Raw genomic sequence first — 26,212 nt, forward strand, 5'->3', positions numbered from 1 at the left:
AACCTGCACAAGTCAGAGAACACTGGGGCATTTTGATTTTCTTCATGACCCATCTTCCGGTTGCACTGAAGAAATCACATTTTGCAGTAACAGACAGAAAGCAAGTTGTTAATTGTTAGGAGGGGGGCATCTTAATTACAAACAATGGAACAATTTGCCAAAAGTAGTCATCTCAGTAAGAAAAGCTGGCTATACATGCATGCATGCAGGCATACATACATACATACATACATACATACATACATACTGCAATGCTTAGGCAGGCAACTGCCAGGGAAAGCATGACGAGGCCTAGACTAGATAGATGATTCCTTTTCTGGATTTGCATGGACAAAGTGGAAAAGAATTCTGTAACTGAGAATTATCTTTATGTAGCTGATAAATACTGATAGCTCCCCCCACCTTAGTATCACTAAAACTTGAGGGATCTCTTCCCAAAGATTCAGCTGTTCAAAGGAAGTCTGTTTGATATTCTGAGATCTTTTTAAACAGAAGAGAAAGCCTCTAATATAGAGAGAAAAATTACCTCTGAATAAAAAAAACCCACTTCCCAGCCACTCCAAAGCAAACAAGATGCTATCTTTGGCTATTTTGAAAATCTGAAGCAGTCATGCTTTCAATTTACTGCGCAGATAAGCTGCCCTGGGAACTCTACCAGCCAATGGAGGTATTATGAAAAACTTCGCTGCATGCAGCAACTAACAAAAAGACAACATTAGAACTTTGATTAATTCTCCAATGCCTGCAGTGAGATGCCCTGAGGTAATGGCAGTCTTACTTTAAAGCCCTTTAGTGGACTCTTGTAGCCCAGCCAAGTCATTGCTTGCATGTCAGATGTATGTCATGGAGTTTAAAATTAGCAGATGCTACAATGAACATAGAATCTGAAAAAGTTTCCTCTTGGAGTAGCAGTTCATTGTCATTCCTCACAGCTGTGGTCTACAAAAGAGCCTTTACTCTTGGCTAGGCCTCAAGAATCCTCACACCAGCTTGGCAGAGCAAACACCCTAACCCCGGGAGGCTCCCTGAATTAAATTCAACGTCAGATAAGTCTGTCCCAAGGGCCAAAGTGGTGCCCAGTGGAGGAGCAAGACCTTTTATGTGTTACAAAAGTAATTTCCAGCAACAGGCTTTTGTAACGCAAGGAAGCTCTATGATTTTCAGCGAGGTCTCCTTGCTAAAATGAACCCTTTAAAACCCTGCTAAAGTGAATCATTTAAAAGTTTGTTTTATGTATACATAATGAACTGATCAGTGCAGTTTTAGCTGCGGTTAGGAATTTACTTGTGCGGGTGTTTCTGAGATGATCATTTCTTAGCTGTAGTTTAAAGCTCTAGCATTACTCCTTGTGTACATATTGAGGACCATTCGAAGGCAATGAAGACTGCATTGGTTCAGTCAAAAAGATGCTTGAAAGATCATACAATGGCCCATAAACAGCCTGGCAGGGCCACTTCACTGCATAAGGGGATCAAGCAGGATACAAAAAAAAGGCTATACATTTTTATAAGTTTCTGCCTCTAGACTGCTCTGATCCTTGTTTTTTTCCCTCCCTTCTCCCCAGCTGTAACCAGAGAGGGAGCACTGGCCCATCCTTATTGTTAGGGTACCGAGGAGAGGACAAGGAGGGCTGAAAGCAGGCTAGAGATGGGAGCTTTTTAAAAATGCAAAGCCTTGCCTGCCCAGGACCAAAGTGTTGGCATGAGGAACAGTGAGCTCTTCCCGTCTGTGCTGCTCGGGTCCAGAGCCCTCTCTTGGGTGAGTAGCAAGGATGAGAGGATCCCTCTCCCGTCCGTGTTGCTAGAGTCTGGGTCCAGCATAGTCTCCAGAAGCACCTGCCCTGGATTATAGTGGCAGTAACAGAAATGGGAGGAGGTTGAGGCTGTCCTTGTCCCCACGGGCCTGAGTGGCGGTGGCAAAAATGGGGGAAGGTTCACCACCCCGGTCTATGCTGCTGCCACCACTGCCCAGTACCTTTCCAAGGTGGGATGGCGGTTCGTCGAACAGCTTGAGCTAGCCCTGCAGCAAGTAGTACTTCAACTTCCACCTTGATCTCCAATGTTAACACTTTATCTTCCAAAATAAGAAAAAAAATAATTGACTTGAATTGAGACTGGATAAGATTTCCTTAAAACATTTTTTTGTTGCAAACGAAACACACAACTTTACCTTGCTGTGGATTCCATACGGTAAAGGTAAAGTCTGCTTTCAAGTCACAACCAACTTATGGCAACCCCACAAAAGTTCCACTTCATGGGGCATTCAAGGCAACAGATGAGCAGAGGTGGTTTGCCAAGATGGCTTAAATATCAAATTATACTCACCAGTTTCACACAAATAATGAAAGGTGGGGAAGCATCTTTGAAATATACAATGGGTATTCTGGGTTTCGGGTTTTCCTATAAAAAGACCAGAACATTTCTTTGTTAGCTTGTATTCTAAAGCTGTAGTTTGGAGTCCAATAACCAAAATGGTGTAATGCATTCAAACCTTTCTCCCAATAACCAGAATGGTTTCTCTACCCATCTTGGCTTCTGTGACTGCAAATTCACCCATATCCATGTGCTGCTACGTGGCAAGTGCTGATATGTGTTTATGACTCTTCTTCTGTCACTCCCATGCAAAAATTTAAGTTTGCTCCCCTAGGTCCAATCTTTGCTGGAACTGAATGGAAATGCCACTACATCCAGTGGTGCCACTTGGAGAGCAAAGGGCCACAGGGGGCTGCTAGTCTCCCACACCAACAAGGGGTTATAAATTAGACCCTTGTAGATTTCCCACTTCCTTTAAAATGTTGTTTTGGCCTCTGCATACAATGGGAAAGAAAACCTTGCCCCTCGTGAGTAGCAAAATTCCCACTGACGTCAGCATGAGCAGAATCCAGCCCCAGAGGCATCATCCTTTTTTTTACTGGCATAATTTATGGACATAGGAGAAGCTAATTCACAAAAGGCCGCATCATTCTGTTTTCCCTCTTCCACTGTATTAATTTTACAGGCTCTCATTCAGGATCTTTGTTTTGCAGGAGGAGGAGAAACAGCGTGAGTTGAATTTCCTGGTGGGAAATGTTCTGTTTCGAATTGTAGTTTCACCTCCCATTCATTCGTTCTATTTTGTATTTCTAAGGCAAACTTTATGAAAAGAGGATTTGCCATTCTGAAGAGTTTATTCTTGTCTGCCTGCCTGTTTACTCCCACCCAAAATGACAGCCATTCATAAGGAGACGGAAGGGTGCCAACTACTGCACAGGAATGGGACACAGGTCGCTTATCCTACTTGGACTGTTGATTTGGTCACAAACCAAAACCTCAGTGTCATTGTAGGCTCTTATTGGACATCAAACCAGTTTCTATCCTACAAAGATGAAATATCAGTGGCCATTAGTGCCATTCCTGCTGCCAAACACTGTGTGAAATTTATTCCAGTGGTGCTCAAATACTCAGTCTGGCACTCTGACATGGCACCTCCTTGGCTTAGAACCCTCAGAAGCCCAGTTGCCTGTTCAATGAGCAAACAAAATTCCAACAGTCTTCTAACCCTCATGATTTAGAAGACAAACCTGGAAATTTTTTTACAGTTTCTGGTACCATTTCAGTAAGTGATGGTTTTCTTTTTTCTAGTCAGGAGATAGGATTTCCGCAATTCATATTGATCACAAAGGACTCGACAAGTTCCCATTTTTCTTCATTCCAGAGCTAAGGCAAGAACAAATTAATCTAAATTCTACTGTAATTTCAAATTTTTCAACCCAAATAAAGCAGCTATATAGCTGGCATATATTTTATTCCAACATGTGTGTTCTGAATGCAAAACTGAGCATTCTTTTATCCAGATTTTGCAAGTCCCCTCACAAATTCAACTTCACTATATTCAGTTGATCAGCGAGCATTTTCCCCTCTTTACAATGAATCACACTGTGGAAACAACATTTCAGATAGTCCAGTTTCACGTTTTACCCACCTTTGATTCTTCATAAGTATAAAATCCTTTTGCGATCTTATTTTTGTCTACATCACAAAATGCAATCACCTAAGGAAAGCAGAAAGAAAAGTATTAGTGAAGGGAGTGAATAAATACTATTGTTGATGGCCCTGAATCTATATTACTCTAACTTTATCAACATTATACTTTCACTGGATGGAATTTCTCTGTGTATGTGCATGTGTGCATGTGTTTGTCTGTACTAGCAGGCTGTTCTAAAAGTAATAGAGACCAGTGATTTCATAACAGGGACCATGACTGATAATGATTTAAGGTTCTCTGAAACCTTACAGGAGAGAGACATCAATAATGTCTCTCTACATCAATAATGTCACTCTACATTTTTGTTTTTAATTAGAATTAAGGCTCTGAACTTGCTCCTTCTGTGAACTGGCCAGGTCATACTGAAAATGTAACATATTCGTTACATGTAAACGTAACATATAACATTGCACAGGTTAAGGCTATAACAGTGGTTACTGCAGGCAGAAACTGCTCAATTTCATTATTTCCAGGAATTTAAGTAGTTCTAACAATACCCCCTACTCCAAAGAGACTCGTAGTGCAATCCTAAAAAGAATTACTCCAGTCTAAGCCCATTGAAACCAATGGGCTTAGACTAGAGTAACTCTGCTTAGGATTGTGTGGTCAGTTCAGATATTGCTTCAGACCACAGAGCTGGATCCCATGGATCCGCATAGTTAGTGAATGTTGATTGTCTTCTTTCCTTATGCTGATGGAAAACACCTCCATTACTGCAATATTTACATTGGATCCAAGCCATGATATAGAGATCTGGAAATGAATAAAAGTTTTGTATCTTTCATCCTTCTCACTGCTTCCCTCTCATATTCCTGTTTAGTACTGTATTTATTCAAATTCAAGACTTAGTTTTTGTCCAGGCATACTGGACAAAAGGTTGCTGACTGCATACTGTTCCCAAAAAGAGGAGGTCGTCTTACGTCAATATACAAGTTACAATTATGTCCAGTGATAATTTTTGTGTGTGTGTGTATATATAACTTGAGGGCAGGAAGGGTCATCTTACATTCAGAGTTGTCTTCTTTTACAATACTAACAGTTGTTGGCCACACTATAGTCACAATAGTTAACTTTCACCCTCCAAATCAAAACCGGAAAGCCAAAACAGGGTTCTGAAATGAATTAAGTAGAGGACCCTAAGAGATGAAACTGGATTTGAAAAGGTAATATAGGAATGGTCTCTAGATTATATGATGTGCTGGAGGTGATAATCATAAGGATGATACAATCCATTTATAGTGATCATGCCGACAGGTATACTCTTATTGGAATACTCATGGGTATTCAATACGAGTATGGAGTATAATGTGTTCCAGAATTATACAGAGATGTGTCAACTGTTTAGGATTACAGCACTTTTGTTATTTCAGTGGCCTGAATTTGCACAGTTATAGGATCCAGGGTGCCAAAAAAATTGCCGAAAAGGGTGTCAGAATTAGAAGACATTTGAGGACATTTTTACACCTGCATGCTTATTTTTTTTAACTTTGTCATTTGGTCTAGACAAGGGCAATAAGATGCTTTACTGTAATTTTTTAAATTCAACAACAATAATAATTAAAACATACACATACTGACATATGTCCATCTGAATTAAGATTTGCTGTACACAATTAAATAAGCTATTTATGTACAGTCATCCATACAGTTTTGGCTCTACACAGTTTTACCAATACATTTCTTAACTGAGTGAGATGGCTCCATATTTTGTAAATCTGCTTCATTCTTGCAGAAATCAGACATTCTTCCCACGAGAAGAACAGAATGAAAATGGAATGGAAAGTAATCAAGAATAAGATTCAAAATATTACAAGATAAAAAAAACTAAGGCAGGTTAGCGGTACCAAATATTAACTTGTATTGTCAAGCAGCTGCACTGATTTGGATATCAGTTTGGATTATAAATCCAAACAGAAGGAATATAAAACTGGAGATAATTGATACCAAAGAAGGAATTCATAATTATGTATGCATCAAGAAATCATTAAAAACTATTCAGACAAGCTGGCACTCATATTTTGAGGGAAGGACTACTAAGAATATGGTTTCAATGCAGAAATAGATTAAGTCTGTCAACTTTGCCATTGACATCCACGATTGATGCCTGTTACAATATTATTATAAGAAATAAAACTGCCTATATACATTATGAATATATGATAAACATGGTAAGAAATTCAACCTCAAGGGAAAAAAAAACATTTAATGGCTGATGTATTATCAAATGGTGTCTAAGCTTAAAGGTCAACTATCCAAAGAAGGTGGCTAGTTAAGAGAGAAAACCGGTTGAACAACTAATCACTTGAGCTTCAAAACACCTACTAGGAAATATATATAAAATCTTATTGCAGTATGTCACAGAATCAGAACAAGTAAAAAATTGTATGATAAAGTGGATGCAAAACTTCAGAGAAAATATATGTCTGAGCAAGTGGGAAAATGTATGGACTAAAATCAAATTTACAGAATGTCAAATATAAAGGGAGAATTGGTATAAAATGTTCTTCAGACGGTATATTACTCCTAAGGGCATTGCAAAAACTAATAAGGATTACAATGGAAAGTGCTGGAAATGTCAAAATATTAATCAACATTCTATCACATGTGGTGGACATGAAAGAAAGCGAGAAAATATTGGATAGAAATAAATGAAGAAATGCAAAAGATATTAAAGTTTCACTTTGTGTTGAACTCTAAGAATATGTTCTTAAATGTCTTACCAAGTAATATTATAAAAATATATCACAAACTAATTAAATATATGGTGACAGCAGCAAGAGTAGTATATGCAGCAAAATGGAGAGCAGAATGACAGAATGGATGAATATTCCATAGGAATGTGCATCAATGGCAAAATTAACATCTTACATACATAATAGGCCAATCCTAGCATTTCAGGAAAAATGGAAAAAATTTTTTGATCATGTAGCTTAAAATTAAGAATAACTAAGAACAATTATCAGTAAAATAGATTAGTTACCAAATTTGTAATTGAAACGTTGAATATAAATGTATCATAATTAGACATGGGCACGAACCAAAAAAAATTAATGAACCAGTGGTTCATGGTTCGGTGCTGCCGATGAACACGAACTAATGAACCGAAATGAACTTTTCCCACTGACGAACCGGTTCAAGGTTTGTGGTTCATGGGCATCAGAACGGCCCCCGTTGGACTTAGAGAGCCCATATTCCCAGGGAGTGTTTAGCAGGCTCTCTTCCAGCCAGCACCCAAGTTTGGTCAAGATTGCAATAGGGATCTTGGAGTTATACCCTCTCCAATCCGAGGCCGCCAGGAAACTCCCATTCGATACAATTAGAGCCACCAGTTGACGTTGGCCCAGTGTACAAGGGGTTGGCCATCAGAACTGCCTATCAGGGTTTGCAGGGATGAGATTGGAGTGCCCATAGCTACAGAACACCCCCTCCCCCTCCCTCCCCCCAGGTGTCTTCTCCCATGTAACCAATTGTAACCAATTTGCAGCTCCATGGTTGGAAGGAAGACCTGCCGATCAAGGTAAGCTGGGATTCGATTCAGGTTTCCAGGGCAACAGAAGGAGTGCAGACAGAGTTCAGGCATTCCCCCAGCTCCGTTTCCAAGGGAATTGATTGATGGTGCCTGACTGTCTGGTTTCACAAACCGCAGGCGAACGCAACAAACCAGGCTTCCAACGAACGCTGGTTCATTGGCCATGGACCCTCATGAACCACCGGTTCGCAAACAGACGATCAGGCGGTTTGTGGGTTTTTTGGGTTCATAATGCAGTTTGTGCCCATGTCTAATCATAATATAAGTAAGTATCATTATAGTTCATAGAAAGTATCTTAAGAAATTTAAGGAAGGGGATAGTGGGAAGAATACTTTGTGATTTATGTATTCTGTTACATATATAACCATCTTTGATTCACACAACTATGTTATATGATCCTTTTTTCCTCTCTGTATCCCCTTTATTATTATTATTATTATTATTATTATTATTATTATTATTATTATTTTGTTTTTCAAAATAAAAATTATTATATTAGAAAAAAAAGAAATTCTGTGGCTGCTTCCCTAACATTAGACAAGCTTTAAAGGAATTAAAAAATATGAAAATCTCAAAATAGCTGTCTTCATTTGCTTTAGATCCACAGCTTCTCCAGTTCCTAAAGAATGAGGACATACAGCCTTGCAATGCAGCTCATAATAATTCATAAGGACAGGCTGCCTAAGTTACAACCAACCTGACCTGGCATTTGATTCAAGGCCACCCAAATCTCAATTATAAGATTAAAGTTAGAACACCAATATATGCATAAATATTTGGCAATCAGGATGTATCTGGAATCACATTTTTAAAGCATTAGACACGAGGTGAATATTTCTGCAGGAAAAAGGGATCAATCTTACAAGGCTTTCACAATCAGAAGCATGAATGTCTAACAATGAGGCCTCTGTGTATAACTTCTACTCATCCTCATTCTACTTTAAACCCTTTACAGTACACTGCAGGAACAGGCTTGGAATAGGTATTTCCCACACTAACTAATATCTGCATGGGTGGTCTAGTCTCAAGTTGCTTATTTTTGTGCCACCACTATTTACCTTTTAATTTTATTTTTAAAAAGAGACAGAATTTATGAGTAATTGTTTATGAGAGAAACAGAACTCTGAGTAAGAGGCTTACATGATCTGCTTACTTTAGAATATCAGGATTAATCTATATCCTTTATTTATTTCCCTCCCATCAATTGGCCCTAATACCTGATCTCTTAGCAGGACTGTGTAAAATGCTATATATTATTCAGGGGGGTGGGGGTGCAATTAACTGTTTTAACTAACAATTGAAGAAATACTTTGGAAAGTACCGCCAGTTAACTTGATTACGTATACACCACCTCACTTTCTGATGGATGTCTTGAAAGAGAAGTATGCAGAAAAATGTACCTTGACAGAGGTAGAGGGAGATCTATACATTGGGAGAAACCAAAAAGACAAAAACACCAGGCCCACAAAATAAAACTAGAAAACACTTGGTATAAACAATGAGGTAAATGAAAAATTAAGGGCTACTTCATATTTGTTGTATACTTAAAATATAAAGTGAAAAAGAGATAAACACATTCTTGGAAACATACAGCATACATGTACTTTCATGAGGAAGCTAGGACTGGCTGCAGTTCCATGTTAGACCAAGAAGAAAGAAAACAAAGCAACTTGATCGATCCTCTGGCAAAACTGCCTTGTTCTTTTAATCAAGTTGGTAGAATATTATGTCTTCTCAAAAAGAGTGATTTCAGTAAATTATTTGTATAATTACACTGGGAGTTAATCTAGCTTAGTGTTATCTTTCATGATTATCAGTGAAGTGTTAGTCAAAGCCCTTTCTTTAAACTGGAAATTCTGGAGATTGAACCAAAGCTGCCAAATCAAATTACTTGGCCAGTTTGAAAAGATATATTCACTTTGGTATGTGCTGGTATTAGGACAGCCTTTCCCTTCCACCCTACTTCACCCCTTTTTGAGATACTTGGCAAATCAGGTGCACGTTTCTGGAAATGCATGTGTGTGTGCTTGGCTCACTCGCCCTGTTTATACGTTACAGTGAACGCACATACATCCTGCCTGTACATATGTACATCTGCCTGTAAGAAAAAGACAACATCTGTTCACTTTATGAATGAAACTGGGGACCAGTACATGGATAAATGTTGGGCTTGTATCACATATTCAGCTGTACATGCATTGACTATAACATGAGAATTACTTAACCCACATACAAAGAACAATCAAGTATATATTGTACAAGGATTGTACATGTGTTCACAGTAACTTGGGAAAGAGCAAATATGAGTACAGTATTTCCAGTTTTCAAATGCTGCCAGCCTGCTCTGCATTTGTTTCTTTAAATGTATCTGGAAAAGATTTTGTTGTATGCTATCTCCTTTCCAGAAAAAGTTTATGGACTTGCACATTCCCAGAGGTACAGCCTATGCTGTTGTAGCAGCATCATTAGTTCAGCTAAAACTGGTCTTATTTTGTACTTTGCTCATTCAAACTGCTTGCAGTGGACTGATAGCGGAATAAACTCATAAAAGTAACCCTAAAATTCACACTGCTGAGGCAGGCTGACAAGTATAAAGTAGACAAAGCAGACTCTCTAAGCATCCTGTAAAAGTTTTAGTTTCTGTCTACAGCTGCAAGCTCGAAGTGAATCGGATGTTTTTTTAAACAAAAAAGGTCTGTTCAGCTTCACTCTTGCAGAAATGCTGCCACCATGCCCTGTCAATCTCTTGAACCTGAGAAAGGTACAGCTAGGAAACAGCATTTCTTTAAAACTATTCAGACTAGCTGAGTTTTAAAACTGGTGTCTTAACAACAGGGAGGTCCCTCCCTGAAAGTTGCTGATTTTCTAGCAAAATCCACGCATTTCAAAATCTTGTCCAAACCTCACTCAAGCCAAACTCCAAAATACTTGAGAAGAAAACAAACCTACTACCAAGGATCAGTTCTGACCAAACTGCAGATCAAATGTGCATGTATTACAAAAAACCACGTTGTGCTCACAAAGTGATATTTAAGTTTTATATCCCACTTTTCTCCTCAGTTGGGAACTCAAAACAGCTTAGAACATCGTTCACCTCTTCTCCATTTTCTTATAACATTCCTGTGAGGTAGGTCAAGCTGAAAGTCTATGATGGGCCCAGTGAGCTTCCATGGCCGAAGTGGAGCATTTGAACTCAGGTCTCCTTAGACTCTTGTCCACTACTCCAAACCTTACTCAAGCCAAACTCAAATATACTTGAGAAGAAAACAAACCCACTACCAAGGACCACAGCACTGCTGGTTCTCAATGTGCTAAAGGTCAAGGCCAAACAACAACAACAACAAAGATACTGCGTTATATCCAACCAACTTTTTCACTCAACCTTTTCCAATTTCCTTCTTTATTATAGTCCCCATCACTCATGGCTTTTGTCCATGCAGGTCCCATGATCCTCAGTATATCCATTTTGTTTTTTCACCAGTGGAAGAACTAGTTGGATGCAACCTATCCCCACAGGTGTGCAGCCCCTGCACCTTTGACTCTAGTCTGCAGAATTGAGAGGCAAGTCCACCAGAGAAGATGGAAGGAGGGCAGGTCATAATGAGGACCTCAGGCTCTGTTGTTATGTTCACTGTGTCCCACAATCTCCTGCTGCTTTGACATATGTAATCTAGTTGTTTTCCCTGTACTAGGTTGCCAGCACAAATATAAAATATATTCAATCTACAGGGTCCTTCAAATCCCTATAATCTGAATTTGTGAATTAAAAAAAAGCATGTCACAATGGAGTCTGATGGGGAAATGAGGATTTCTACCTGCTGCTATTGTTGAAGCTGCGGCAAGAATGGCAAAGGAAGGCTTGGCCCCGGTCTGGCTGGCCTTTTCTATTGGCAGTTATGTTCCTTGGGCCAACGGGTGAGATGGCAAATGGAGGGCTGGCATTAACTGCTTGTGTGATTATCAGAATTTTTCTTTTGCCGGAGCTTTAAATATAGTCCCACAATTGTATAACTGTGAGATAATCCTTTTTGCTAAGAAACCCTTTTTGTTAAGAAAAAAACCCTACTACAAATAAAGGCAAAAAAGGTTTCTGAACAAACACCTAAACATGAAATCAGATTATTCCAACCTGTATTCCATAGATCCCTAATAGGGGTGGATAATATTTTAGGAAACACCCAGTGTAAAGCTGTGTATGCTAAACAAGTTGAACCTAATCTTTTTTTTTCTCATTCAAATTTCAGGCTTTGGGTTTTATTTTGTGTTGTCATCTTTAGATGACAATAGCAACCTTTCATATCTGTTCTTAGGACTGTGACACTTACAGGTATGGAATACTGGGGTGTCAAATGCTTAACTCTATTTAAATCAACAGTATTCTGCCTGTGTGTGTGTGTGTGGTGAGGATCAAATGGTGCATGATTATGCAGTACTTTTTTTGCCCTCCTACCAAACAACAAAATGTCAAAACCTAGTTTATCAGCTGCAGGCTAGATTGTTCCAAACCTGACTCTGTGCAGGTGCAGATACCAAATGTGGGACTACAAGGGAACCACAACGACGACACAAGCCTTAATTCTAGAGCCAGAAAAACAGCCACCCATCAATTTGCCCCAAATAGCCACTTCCTAGAATTCTGCTGCAAGAACATGACGCACAAAGAAAACTCTGGCATCTTCATACGCACACATGGGTTCATCTCCCTCAGCTCTTTCCTAAAGTGAGTTGTTGGGTTGGTGGAACAGCTGCTTGATGGAGAGTCCTTTTCAGGCAGGGATACCACCAGGGATGGAAACATGTCACTCTCTTGAGACTGCCCAGAAATCTTCCTTCCTGGCCAGGCTTGGGAACAGGGGCGAGGTAGGCAGTGTCAGAAAAGGCAAACACAGGAATGGGCAGGTACGGGGGGGGGGGGAAGAAGGGGCAGGGGTGGGAGGAGAGAGCACTGGGGAGAGAAGGGTCTGTGCAAGGGGTGGAGGCAGGGGAGGAGATGGCTGAAGCGAGGAGAATGCCCTCTCTCCAAATATTTCCAAGTCTAACATTAGTGTTGCAACTTGCTGGGAAAAGGAAAACAGCTGTTTCACTAAGCATCCTGCAAAAAACATGTGCAAAACACCTGCTTGGTATCCAGTATACTGCCAACTAAAAAAAAACCCCAAAACAAAACAAATTGTGCAAAAAAGGAGGCAGGGAAAGTCTGCAGTAGTTTATAAGAAATTCTAGAAGTGGACTCAGCAAAAACATATAGAGCAATCCGATTTTAACACTGTAACAACAGAGAAGGCTTAAAATACAAATGCATAAACTAACAAACAGAAGTTAGGGATTGACATTCTCTTGGGTGCCCCTTGTATGGCCAGACTTTTTTGCAAAAGCTCTTATAGCAGCTAAACCCCAGGGCAAGCACAGCCAGTGAAACACCGCAGATGGTAATTAAGCCCTGAAGTTCCAAGGAAGCAGTTCCAGCTAAACAGGGTGTGGAGGAGGAGGAGGAAGAGTCATGCCCTGTTCTTTGGGGATAAGGCCATTCTCTTGCTGACTAGGATGCATTCAGGAAGGATAATCAGATTGATTTCTACTCTCACTGTTTGGGATTGTGGATGACTGGGTTTTCTTCTCCTCCGAAGCTATTTTAGGCATGAAAAGGCTTCATCTTTCTCTAATCACCGCACAGTGTGGGATGGTTGCTTGCCTAACTTCATCCAGGGTGGCTCTCAAAAATCAGGACTGTGGTTGTATGACAGCCAAGTCTAACAAAATAGATTGTTTATTTCTATGGCACCCTATTTCTATGGCACCTAGACAGGGCGCTATTCAGTATAATGTAGCTTCACGTGTTTACCATCTATGTTTGTGACATTTTACAAAAAGACAGGCCCCTTCCATGAGCAGTTTACAAACTTGAATTTTGGACAAGAAAGGAAGAGAGGATAAACCAGTGTAGATTATGCATTCAACTTCTGTTACATGTCTTTAGGCTTAGATTCATTAGGGGAGGGAGACTAAGGGGTTATGCTAAAGGATTCATTGGAAAGGTGAGTTTGGGGAAGGGATCTAAAGTGAGAGAAGTGACATCAAATACATTTTTGGGAAATAGCAAAAGAGGCAGCAAAGGGGAAAGGGCGGAGCTGTTCTAAGGAGCAGCACACCCTTGGATGGCTGAAGGTGCTGCAGCAGTGAAGGCCATGAAAAGGGATATGGCAGGAGAGCTATAAAGAGGGGCAAGACCATGGAGCGGCAGACAAGAAACCAGTGCAGGGTATTCAGGAGTGGTTAGAACAATGGGAGAGACAAATTTGTTTGGTGGCAGAATGCTAGACAGAGGTGAAGGAGACAGGGCACAACAACAGAAGACCAAAAGGGAGGTGGCGGCGGTAGTCAAGGTGACAAAACTGCAGCATAATCCAAGGTTTGCCAAAGAGGAGGAGAGGAAGGAGTATTTTTAAATGTTGCAAAGGGAGAAGTGACATGATGGTGACAGACAAAATATAAGGCATAAAAGAAAAAGCAGAGTTCAAGAAAAAACAAATCCTGTGTGCTTGAACTGTAGACCTCATGGCTAGAAGGGATGGACATGGCATACCTCCCTTGAGCAATAAATTACCTGGCAACGAGGAGTCTGAGCTGTGCCATGTCCAGCCCCCCTAGCCATGAGGTCTATGGCTCAAGGATAACAGCCTCTCTCAAGGACGTCCTGTCCCAGTTCCATGAAGGCCCAGATAGCCCAGGCCTCTGGTCTGAGGATTGCCCCTTCACCCTACTAACTGATGCCTCAGGGCGTTCACCAAAGTTTTACTGCATACCAAAAGCACTCAATCAACTTTACCTACACTTCTATCTCTATAGGTGCACCCACTGCTCCAATCCTGTAAGGGTCACACTTGCCCTCACAATATTAAGAAGGCTTATAAATATGGCAATATCATAAGCCCCTCTCCTCATGTGTTTAAAACACAGACAAGCTGCTTGGCTAGGCAGGAGATGGAAAAGTACTGGTATGTGAGAAGTGAAGTAAGACTAACTCAATCCCACACCCCGGAGTTGTGCATAACCATTGAACCACTGAACAGTGGAGGTCTCCAGAAGTACTTGAATGAAACCATTCACAGACCTTTCCAATTCTATCCTTACCCACTTTCCTATTATAGCCTCGCCCTTCCAGCCATCATGGATCATCAAATAATCTTTTTACACCTATAGTTCCTCTCAGGAAGACCTAATCAATCCTAGCTCATTGTCTCATCTTGGAGACAGTTCACCAGCCTTATTGTCTCACCCCAGAGACAGTTTCCCAATCCTTTATCCTACCCTGGGAAGAACCATTAAGGCATTGTTTTAGGGCAGAGACTCAGTCCTGCCTCAGGGCATGTTTCACAGTATATCTGACTGTCCTGCCATGTGCTCAGTGTGTGTGTGTGTGTTCTGGATCTTCCACATGCCCTCAGATGGCATGTCTGAGCCCTTCTCCTTCTTGCCATGAAGTACCGGTCACTGAAGCTGCTCTCCCTCGGACACCACCAATCTTCTGGACCTGGTAACCATAAAACCAACTCTGCAACTCTCTCCAACTTTCCTCCCTGTTTTTTCTAGTTAGCTCTGTGTATGTGCTGTGTAATTTGCGTGAAACTGATCTGTAGTATTTTAAATAAAAACCTCTTTTTGATTGGATATCTGCCTGCTTATTGAAAGGGTTCTCTAGAAGAAGGGATCCTCGTAGACATTGGCGCACAAGATCCCAGTTACCCCCTCTTGCAAGCTTCTCCTTGTTGCTCATTCCCCCTACTCACAAGGAGACCTGCTCTTTGGGTAACAATCCATGAAGATTCAGTCTTGCCAGGCAGCAATCTAGTTGAGGTGGTACTATGCAAGAGAACTGGTAAGTGTTAGGGCATTTCCATCTTATATGTTAAATGACCGTAGCCTATGGGCTATTTAGATCAGGGTACATGGTCCTCACGGCATACTTGGAGCAAGTGTGCTTTCCTTGGCCAAATCCACATTACTTCTTTTTTTCCGCGTTTTCCCCGCATTCTCCCCGCAATCTTGAGTGCCGGTCACATTACCTCATTAAACAGACGCATTTCATTCGCATTTCTCCCGAATATGTGGTCACAGTTTTTCAACGGGAGTTTCACGGTGGCCGTGAACAGTCCAATGCGCAATTTACGTGGTTTTTTTAAAAACCACCCCCCTTCCTGTCTCTCTGGCCGTTCCGAGAGTTCCTATTGGCTGATTCAACTTGCAAGTGCTCCGTAGTCTGCAAAAGACTGTTTTTGACTTCATAGCATTGGATTTATTGATTATGCTGTTTCTGAATCAAATCTGGTAGTTTGAAAAATCATTTTGGGGTGAATCCATCATCAGAACGGACTCGCAAAACTTCCTTTTTAACTGTTTTTTATTTTTTTATTTTATATTACTGTAATATCGAAATTACAGTGATCATTCAAAATAAAGAAAACAGTCGCTGCCGAGGGCCGCCCCAGCGGCGGGGCTGGAGGCGCTGGGAAGCCGGCGGGCTCATCGCTCGCCTCCTCTCCCGCCGGGGTCAAGAAGGTGCCCGGCAGACCGAGTCGAAGCCCGGGCGCAGCTGGAGGCTCCCAGCTCAGAGCGGAGAAGGGACTGGCCGAGGCATCCCCGGCTGAGCCGAACGGCAGGGCTTGCGGGGGCTGCCGGGACAGCAAGGGTGGCTTGGCCCGTGGGCTGGCACATCTGCGGAGGGGGGCTGAAGACGAACAGGGATTTTAAAAACTGCTGCCGAGAGAAGCGGCGGCGGCGGGCCGGGGATGCCGGCCGAGGAGACAGCCGCGTCCCTCCAAGCCTCTCTCTGCAGTGAGCCAGTGCTGCGCTGCCGGGGGGCGAGGATGCGCTGCGCTGCGAGGCGCCCTCTCCACTGTGGGCACTCCGGCTCAGGCGCTCGCCACGCAGAGGCCCAGCTCGCGGGGCGCCTGCCCCTGCGAGGTCGCCCATCAGCGCGGCGGTCCGCGGGAGGGGAGGGGGCGCAGCCTTCCCCCCTTGGGGTAAACGGCCCTCTGGCCACCAAGCCGGCTTGACCCCGCAGGCGCTGCCGCTCCAGTCTTGGAGAGGGGGGAAGGGGGAGCGGACGGCTGGGTGGCGTCTCGGCACGCTCCACTCGCACAGACATGCAACCCGCACCTTTCAAACCAGCCTTTCAAACTGCACCTTTCAAACCACCTTTCAAACCAGCCTCTTCATCCAAAGTGACTGACCGGCCTGAACCCGCCCAAAGCTTGGCTTTGTGAAACTTCAGTAAAATTCGAGCACTGAACTGTCCTGCATAGGAAATGCCCACGAAAGCTTCCCGCATGCTTCAAAATGTCCAAAAAAGAAACGGAAGAGCCATCAGTGCTGTCAGTGGGGGAAAGAGAGGCATCATTATCTTCAATGATGTTTCTTTATAACACAAGATCGAAATAACGGAAAAGTGAGCTCAAAAAATTTTTTAAAAAATGGGCGGGGAAAAAAGGTCCCGCCCAAAAAAGCAGTTTTCGAGCGGCCATGTGACCGGAGGGACGCGCGAGAAAGGCGAATTGGAAGCAGGGATGTGAACGAAGAGAAAAAAATCACGGATTGGAGGCAAACGGAAGATATCCGATAAACATGCGGGTAATGGGTGAATGTGGATTCGACCCATGTCAGCTCTTCCTGCATCTACCCACCGAGACATAGCTTTGTGCTCCTGGAGTTTAGCTTACTCCTGGTCTGAATAACATCTTAACACATTCCACTGCAATACTTCCGTCTACTATGTCTTAGCAAATTCCATTTTCGTAATTCTGTCTACACCTTCTCGTGTAACAGAGAGCTTTACAGACTTAAAAGAAATACAAACCAGGTTAATGGCCAACATTAATGCTATTGCACCTTCCGCATGTCCATTGCTGGTAACCTCCCGAGCAGGATGCCCTTTGTCATGTGGGGTGCTCATCACCCTACTGTACCCGCCATTTCTCCCTTTTAGCAGCCCTTCCCTGCACGTTGGCTGGCTGTGTTAGCTGGCAACCCCCCTCTACATTTGGGTGTCTTGAGCCTTCACTCCTTTGCGGTACTCATAGTTTGCTCTGCAACTCCTGCGACATACATGTAACATAGTGGATACCATCGCCCACAGACTGCACTGAATCCCCTGGGACTGACGAGAAATGTGGTAGGATCTTCAGGGGGCCAGAGGCAATACCCAACAGAGGAAGCCTGCTGGAGCCAGCGCAGCCTGGCACCTTGTGCTGCACCAAAGGCAGCAGACTGGTCTAAAGCACTGCTCCAGTCTCAAGTCCCCCGCCCCCACAGCCTGAGGACATGAACGACCAGTCTAGCACCACATGATGGAGCTGTGGCAGCAATGGGAGGGAGCGATGGAGGGTCCTGCAAGCCTCTCCTTTCAGCTCCAATCCGCCTGCGCTCCTTGGGCAAGTAGTAGCCTCCCAGAGCCCTTCCTCGCCTTGTAGGAACTGTTGGGGGAGGCTGTGTGCTGACAACAGAATAGGGCTGCCATGCTAGGGGCAGGAGCAAGAGAGTCACCTCAGAAGTACTGCAGTGCACACCACTTGTGCTCTGCACCGGCTCCAACGGGGAGGCCTGCTGGAGGCAGAACAAGGCTGCTGTGCTATGGGACGTGAGTGGGCGAGGTGCCCCATGCAAGTGGTCCTTGCTCCATATGGGCTCTGGAGGGACATGGGTGGGTGAGGGGCCTCTTAGAAGTGCTGCCCGCCTCACATCCCATGAGGGCGTGCTGGCAGCAGAAGGCTGCCAGGACACCAGCAGGCAAGGCTGAACTCAGAAGCCCTGCCAGCATTGCCCGGATTCTGGAAGGGGGAACCTTCTGACAAGGAAGGAAAATAGTAAAGAGTCCTATTTTGCCTAAAGAGTTGCCTTTTCCCTATCACCTCTGTGAGGGCCTGGGCCTGAAACAGCCTTATCGAACAGTCCCAAATCACAGGGAAGGATCCTATACACACAGACGCTATAGCTCTTGAACCAGCAATGGCGCACAGGCTCATGCACTGGTGCTCCTCCCCCTCTAGCAAACTGATTTCAATACATGTAATGTAGAAGGCTTTAATGAGCACATCCTCTAGAGACAATGGACACAATTATTACTAATTAACCTGTCCAAACTACAAGAATCTGGTTCAAGCCAGTGCCCCTTTGCAGAGTTCTCCTCAATGAGGCGAAGGGCCAAGTGAAAAAAGCCGTGGTCAAACCCTGCTCCCCCTCTTCTCCTGAAACCCTTCAGAAGTGCCAGGACAACGGAGGGGTTTTATTGATTGAATGTCAGCAAAGTTCTGGAACAGACCTTGGAACAGTATTTGTAAGCGTGCATTAGGGATGACTGCCTAGTATTGCTTTCTCTGAAACTCTGTTCTTTTCTTTTGAAACTATATTCTCTATTTCCCTCCTTCTTTCCCTCTTGAATCTCTTCTGTGGTGAATACATTTTTAAAGTTGGACCAAACAGTTTAGGGGCAAATTTCTGCAACTCTGATCTTGTGCTACAGAAAATCAAGATTAGGAAAAAGGTGGAAAGGAGTTTGCCTAGCTGTGGCAAGAAGCATGTTTGAATTCCCCCTCCCCGGTGTCATTCTTTCCTTCTCTGATGCAAGCTGGCCTCTAGTGGAGGGTCAGAGAAAGTAAGAAGCATGCTGGATGGTGGTGGCAGTGAATAAAGAAGGAAGGATCTTGTGCAAGCAAATACGTGTTTGTTATAGGCATACTGAGTATGAGAGCAAGACATTCAAGCAGAAGCATCAGTCAAGCAAGCGGAGTCTCAAAGGGAACAAACAGAAGTCAGACTGAAGTGGGCCAAAAGATAAGTTGGATGAGAGACAGTGAAGACAGCAGGGGAAAGCAGAATGTTCTAGGAGTTTGGAGGCAAAGGACAGAAGGGAAACTGGGAGAAGGGGAAAACAATTGGGACATTTGACTCAGCAGGAAAGGAGTCAGGGCCAAGCTATAAGTGACGAATGACACTTGAACGGCAAGTGAATGGCACGTGTATTCCTCCCTGTTCACTTGCGCTCCACTCGATCACTTGTGTGAGTGGAGTGCAAGTGAACAGGGAGGAATGCACGTGAGTCTGTTCACTTGCCGTTCAAGTGTCATTCGTCACTTGTAGCTTGGCCCTCAGAGGAAAGGTTGCTTAGGTGATGAAGAGGAGGGAGAATAGTCTGCACATGCAGTAGAACAAGGCCATAATGAGGTGGAAGAATAAAAAGCACCATTTGAAACTTCAGGGGGTGCATTCCAGCTTTGAATGTTCCTTCATGTTTTAAAAAAACCCTCCATGCAAAGACAAAACTATCAAGGCAAGAAGAAAAATTCTGCTCCCTTTCTTTATTTGTTGTGCTGTTTTTCTATTTTTGAAAGATTTTTAAAACCTAAGTGAGTATTCCAAAATGTAATCCTCCATGAATCCCCACCTGTAATCTGAGGAAGTAAAGTCCACTCTACCACTTCAAGACTCTGCTCCTTCATCCTCTTACACAAACAGAACAATGCAACACAGCAGCCAATAAGGAATAATTCCCATGGATCTAAACAGAATTAATAACGAGTCTGAATAAACAGGAAAGTTTTCACCTGGCACTTAAAACTACAAAGAATAGGAGCCAGGCCAGCAGCTAGGGTGGGGAGGATTGTACAGGTGAGGTGCTCCAGCAGAGAAAACTCTTGTCTTTAGTGACTGCAACACTGAGGGGCATATACAGGTGGGTCACCGCTGAAGACAACTGATGGGCGGGCTCACCTGGAATGAAGAGGCTTTGGACCAAAATGGTTCTGGGACTTAAAGACTGATAACAAGCACTTAGTTTTGATTAGAAACAATAAACAACAATGCAGCTGATACAGATCACTTTGTGTAATAACACTTTGTAAACCGCTCTGAGTGGGCATTAAGTTGTCCTGAAGGGCAGTATATAAATCGAATGTTGTTGTTGTTATTGTTGTTATTGTTGTTATTATTATTATTATCTTTCAGATGTGCTCCTGATGGTCAACAAGCTTGCTACCACATTTCATTAATTGAAGCTTCTGGACAGTCTTCAAAGGCATCAGATTTCTGAAATTTGGAGAGGGTTTGAGCATGGCGGATCATGCTCTTCAAGAACTAACTACAACTGGTGAACAAACTGTAGTTGAGTAAAGGCACAACATACTGCAGAGACCTTTACAGTCATCTGTATACATGGTCATAACAGTCCCCCATCCCGTCTGTCCTGTCCGCAAACTTGCTTCTTTAGGTAGAATGCAACACTGCTGAAACTAGACTAATATCTTAATCCATGGCTGGTCAGATTATCAAGCAACAGCACTTCTGGGCTATTCAGGTATGATACCTCAGACTCTTTTGAACTTCTTGCAGGTGAAGAAAGGGGAGATGAAATGGTAAAAAGAGATGGCTGGAAACAGAGGCGGTCATACACACTTTTTTTGGTTGGGATAAGGAATCAAGATTTAAAGGAAAGGCCCAACATGCTGGACAGAGCTAGCTTGTGGTAGAACATAATTTCTAACATGGGCTGGATCCTTCTGACAACTCATTTTTCCCACAGATCTCTACTACCTCTACTATGAGGCTTATTTTAAAAAAGCAATCAAGTATATTGAACAGTTGTCACAGGGACTTCCATTTTAAAGAAGCCTCAACTTGACAAGCTGGATCCTGCCAGGTTTTCTACTGGCCTGAGATCGCCGCCCCCCCCTCCAAGGCTATGCTGGGAATTGCAGGACCTTTGTAGACAAAAAAGCCACACAAGATGAAGTATGCCAAAGAGGAAAATCGGGCAAGATCCCCCTCCCTCTTGTAGAATCCAATACATAGTAGGAGAATAAGCACAACATTCTGAACTGAACTGGTTAAATATTCCAGCTGTTTATCAATAGCACCAAAGAGCAAAAAAGAAATAAGCCTAATTACAACCTTGATAGAAGCAAAATAATATTCTGGCCAATAGTGTTTCCAAAGCAAATGTTATGTAAAGGTCAGCCTGGAAGAATGTCAGCATCTCAGCTAATCACAGATGCACCAACAACGAGGAGAACTTCTTTCTGCAATAAAAGGAAAAACTGACGCCCAGTGATGAAACACCCACAGGCAGACAGCTGCAGTAATCTGCTCTTGCGCCATCGTTTCTCTCTGGGGTCACATCACGGCTTTCCAGTGTGTTCTGCTACAGAAGACACAAATATTTATCAGAGATGACTACGCCAATTGCAAACTAGGTTTAGGAAACTGGATTTCGCTCACCACAGGGAGCATTTTCAACCAGTAAGAAATGCTAAGCAAACAAAGGACTGCCACAGAGTTCTCCTGAATTGTCGTGTTTCATTTCACAGGCCTTTCCTTGAATGAGGTCAACGCACCACACCTTCCCCCACACCATCTCTCTTTACCATTTCCTCATTTTTGCAGACTCATCAGCTGGCATTTGGAAATGAAAGGAAATCAAGGGATTTCGCAGAACCTCTTGCAAAACAATGGAGAAAAATGATGAAATCTCCATAGCAACATCAAACCATTTTGTAAACGGCACTCAAGTGACTAAGATGATTCCACAGTTTGGAGCGGACAAGTTAGTCAGCTTAAAAAAGAAATAATTATTTACATGTGTCTGGCATCTGCTGTAATGCAGCAACCCTTCCATTGCTACATTTACAAATCAGGGAGGTGGCTTTGGTGATAAAGCATTAAGACAAGATTCCAACTACTTCCACCCAATACAAACAAGATGCTAGTCAAACCACAATCAGTTTTCCTCTGCTAAATGAAACTGATTATTTTATCATGTTCAGAAGTTCACAGTTTGTGTTCTCAGATGGATCACTGATATGCAAACACAGAGTGTCTTAAGTTTAGTTTATATTCTGGATTTTGGACATTGCTCGCTATTTGTTGGGCAAGGCAAAATCAAAATGCCGTTAAAAAAACAAACAAGATACTGTTACACAGCTACTGTTCATCTCAAGCAATGCCTTGGAGATTCTAGTTGGCCTTTAAGGTGCTGTTGGACCCAGATCTTGCTCATCAGCATCACAAGTTTCTATTTCTTATTTTATATGCTTTAATACCATGAACAATGGTGCAACTTAAAGACTTCCACATATTTTTAGTATCGTTTAGTGTCTGGTACCAAATGAACAAAAGAATCCCAAAGTAAATGTTTCTTGATTCATAAGTATTTGCATCACCAGTAAAATTTTCTAAAATTTAGAGAGAGAGGTGAATAATCTCAAATTAATGGGGCAGTTCGCAGTTGGTGAGAGGAAGCAAGTGAGAGGAAAAGTCTCCCAACAAGGTGGAAAGTATGTCCTCTGGAAATTAGGACCCCAAAGATTCTAAACCTGCAATTAAGGGCTTTCATCTTTAATGTTGGGTATATCATCAAGAACCACAACATGGCCACCCAAACGGCATCTTTCTTGAGGTATTTAGAGCTTATTCTCTTTCTCAAAAAAATTACAGAACCCAGTGCAGAGTCTCTCTCCTCTTTAGAGGCCTGATACTAACTGAAGTTAACTTGCAGGATAAGACAGATAAGTCTCTGTTCAATAAATGTTTATAGGAAATGTGCAGTACTGCAGTACTGTTGTTCCCACCCAGCAAGTGTGACTCTGAATCTACTTTTAATTTTCTGTTTGGGTGGTCTGAGGGTCGCTGACTAACCAGGTTACTGTTTCTTCTCCCTCATGCCTTCTCCTTGTATTTGTCCCCAGTGGGAAAACATGTTTGGGAATACAGGAATGTTTCTAGTCTGGTTATAGGAGACAACCATTTCATGTCAATCTTTGATCCTTTATTTTTCAGAACTATAAGGAAAAACAGAGTGGCAATGGCAGGTATCATATTTACCCAAATGTTCCTTGTTTGCACAGGACCTTAACAGCATGCTAATAGTTAAATTTAGGAAGAAACTGGTTGCAAATCAGACTATGAGACATTTGTGTCCCACTATTTCTACAAAAGATGTTGTTTGATTTAAGTTTATTGATGAACAACTGAAGACAGATTTGTTGAGGGCCTATCAACAAAAGAAAAACTCTGAAGGAAACAGGGTTCTAGATTTGTCAACAAGAGCTTGATACACAAAAAGGAATGAAAAGTGATTCACTGGATCACAGGAAATATATTTTTACAATTTACTACACAAAAATGTGTATTGTAACAACTCATAGTGTGCCTCAGATGACCCTATTTTACCATTACTGTGCTCAACAGCATCATTTTGTAGTTTCGTGCTACAAACTTACTTGGTATACCATAAAACTGTTGCAACTATTTGGGCTGCTTAAAAGGACAGAATAGTAGCAAATCTTACATAAAACAAGTTGACATGCCACACTGCATAGCACCATAGTAGCATCTCTCAGCCCCACCCACCTCACAGGGTGTTTTGTTGTGGGGATAATAATGGCATACTTCGTAAACCGCTCTGAGTGGGTATTAAGTTGTCCTGAAGAGCGGTATATAAACCGAATGTTATATAAATCGAATGTTATTATCTTTCATGAACTAGATAGAGCTTGTTCCCTGGCTTAGTTACTTCATTTTTAAACATGAGTTTTATGCACAAATATGGTTTGTTGCCAGGATCACACGAACGCTCCTCCCTTCCCCCCTTCTTTCATGTGCAGAGAATTCCAGTCGAAAACTAACTCAGTTTATCCATTACGTATGAATGCAGGTGTACAGGTTAACCAAATTTACTTTTCATTACCACAAAGTGGCACTCTGAAACTAGATTAAACTCTAGTTTAGTATCCTGGTATATTTGAGGGGAGGGTCCCATTTAATTAGTAACTGGAGTTAGTTTCTAATGGGAGTTCCTGCATGGAGCTTCATATAAGAAATGGAGGAGGAAGAGGTGGGAGAAGCAAGTTAGGCAAATGAGAGCTACAAGAAGCTAGGTTCATACATGTTGGCTAAAAATACCTGAACACCCAATGCTCAGGAGTTTAAAGTGTGCTTAAGTTTTCTCTAAACCACAGATAATTGTGGAAAGTTCTATTTAAACTGGACTTCCGGTTTGGGATCTATGGAGGTCTAACGCAGCTCCATTTGCGGAGCTGACCGGACTGCCGTTTTAAGCGGCCGGCGGGGTGAAAATAGCCCGCGGCCGACTGCTCTCAGGCGGAGAGCAGGCAAAGAACGCTCGAGACCCTAGGGCGCGTTGATCTCGGACGAGGGGGGGCTCTACACAACGGGTCCCCTCCCGATCCTTGAGGTCCCACCCTGAGACGGGTCGGCTACAATCTCTGCGGCAGTTTTGGGGCCAACTCGGCTGGCATAAGACCTGCATACCCAAGCTTCGATTGGGGGAAGAAGTGGAAAGGAGAATCTGAAATCGAAACAGCGATTACAACCCGAGAAAAGTGAAGGGAAGGTAAAGATCACTATCTTCCGATACGGGACAGATTGATAAAAACAGAGAGGAAAAAAAGTAGACTTTTAAACTGCAACAGGCTAGTGAAAAGGAGGGGAAGCTTCGGCAGGAGTTGTATTAGAAAAGAGACTAAGTTTAAAGAAGTTATTAAAGAAATCGGACTATTGTTTTGAATACCTGTGGCTTTGGAGCTGTGAGAAAAAGACACCATCGCGAGATCTGCTGTGGGAAGACGGGAGACAGGAAGTGCGTAACAACAATAGAGTGGCTGGAGAGAAGCGGCCCTGGCTGGAGGGCAGGAAGAAGGGAATCGCCATCTTTGAGAGGGGAAGGGCCGCGGCCTCAGCGGAAAAGGAAGTAGGCCATATTGGATTATAAAATCATAGAGAGACCATAGAGAAAAGACGCCCGACATTTTGGACCCTTTAAAATTAATTTATGCAAGAAGACCGGGACATTTGAAATAAAAAAGGTACTAAATTTAACGCCACGGAGTTAAGGAAGAGAGCGGACTCGTGGGAGCGAGCTAAAGCAAGCCCCACGATGTCGAAGAAAGAGTGGCAATCGGCAATAGAAAACCTGGATAAAAAACTTTTGGAGGTGATTAAAGAATTTAAAGACATGAAATTGGAGCTGATTAAAGAGGTTAAACAGACAGTAAAATCGGAGCTGTCAGAAGTAAAATCGGAGCTGTCAGAAGTGAAGAAAGGTATGGAAACAATACAAAGTGAATTACAAGGGACGCAGCAGAGAGTTAAAACAGTAGAAGGAGCGATGGAGAACCTAGCAGATACGCAACAAACAGAGATGAGGCTGATGAGGGGAAGGATGGCGGTTGCGGAAAGCAGACATATGGAGAAGCAGCTCAGATTTCGCGGCCTGCCGGAAGTGGAAGGAAAGACAGCGCAAGAACAGATGACGGAGGTGTTAGCTGAATACCTGGGGAAGGAGGAGGAGGATGTTGTGGCTATCCTAGATGTGGCATATCGTGTGAATTCGAGAATTGCAACCCAGAGGAAACTACCAAGAGACGTGATTGTACAATTCACAACAAGAAACATGAAAGAGAAGATTCTGACTAAACAGTTTCAAGATCCATTGGAGATCGATGGCAAGACAATTATCATAATGAAGGAACTACCCAGATCAGTGTTACTAGATCGGAAAAAATATAAAGGGCTAATCCAGATGCTGAAGGACATGAAAATCAGGTACAGATGGGAGCTCCCAGAGGGTTTGTCCTTCGAATTTGGAGGCGCTA

General features: G+C 42.7%; 1 protein-coding gene across 3 annotated transcripts in view; it reads right to left on the reverse strand.

The window, feature by feature from the left end:
- Positions 1–26,212, reverse strand: part of B3GNTL1 (UDP-GlcNAc:betaGal beta-1,3-N-acetylglucosaminyltransferase like 1) — a 302,350-nt gene that overhangs the window by 25,992 nt on the left and 250,146 nt on the right. For 2 of the 3 annotated variants that reach the window (XM_054978791.1, XM_054978790.1), the window contains exons 10-11: positions 3,961–4,029; positions 2,325–2,399 (exon numbers count right to left, since the gene is read on the reverse strand). In XM_054978791.1, coding sequence (XP_054834766.1) covers positions 2,325–2,399; positions 3,961–4,029 — 144 coding nt within the window. Of the gene's footprint in view, positions 1–2,322; positions 2,400–3,559; positions 3,696–3,960; positions 4,030–26,212 lie in introns of those variants that run through there. The other variant, XR_008596943.1, reaches the window with a different exon arrangement.

This window comes from Eublepharis macularius, chromosome 4, assembly GCF_028583425.1.
Source record: "Eublepharis macularius isolate TG4126 chromosome 4, MPM_Emac_v1.0, whole genome shotgun sequence".
NCBI classification, from domain to species: domain Eukaryota; kingdom Metazoa; phylum Chordata; class Lepidosauria; order Squamata; family Eublepharidae; genus Eublepharis; species Eublepharis macularius.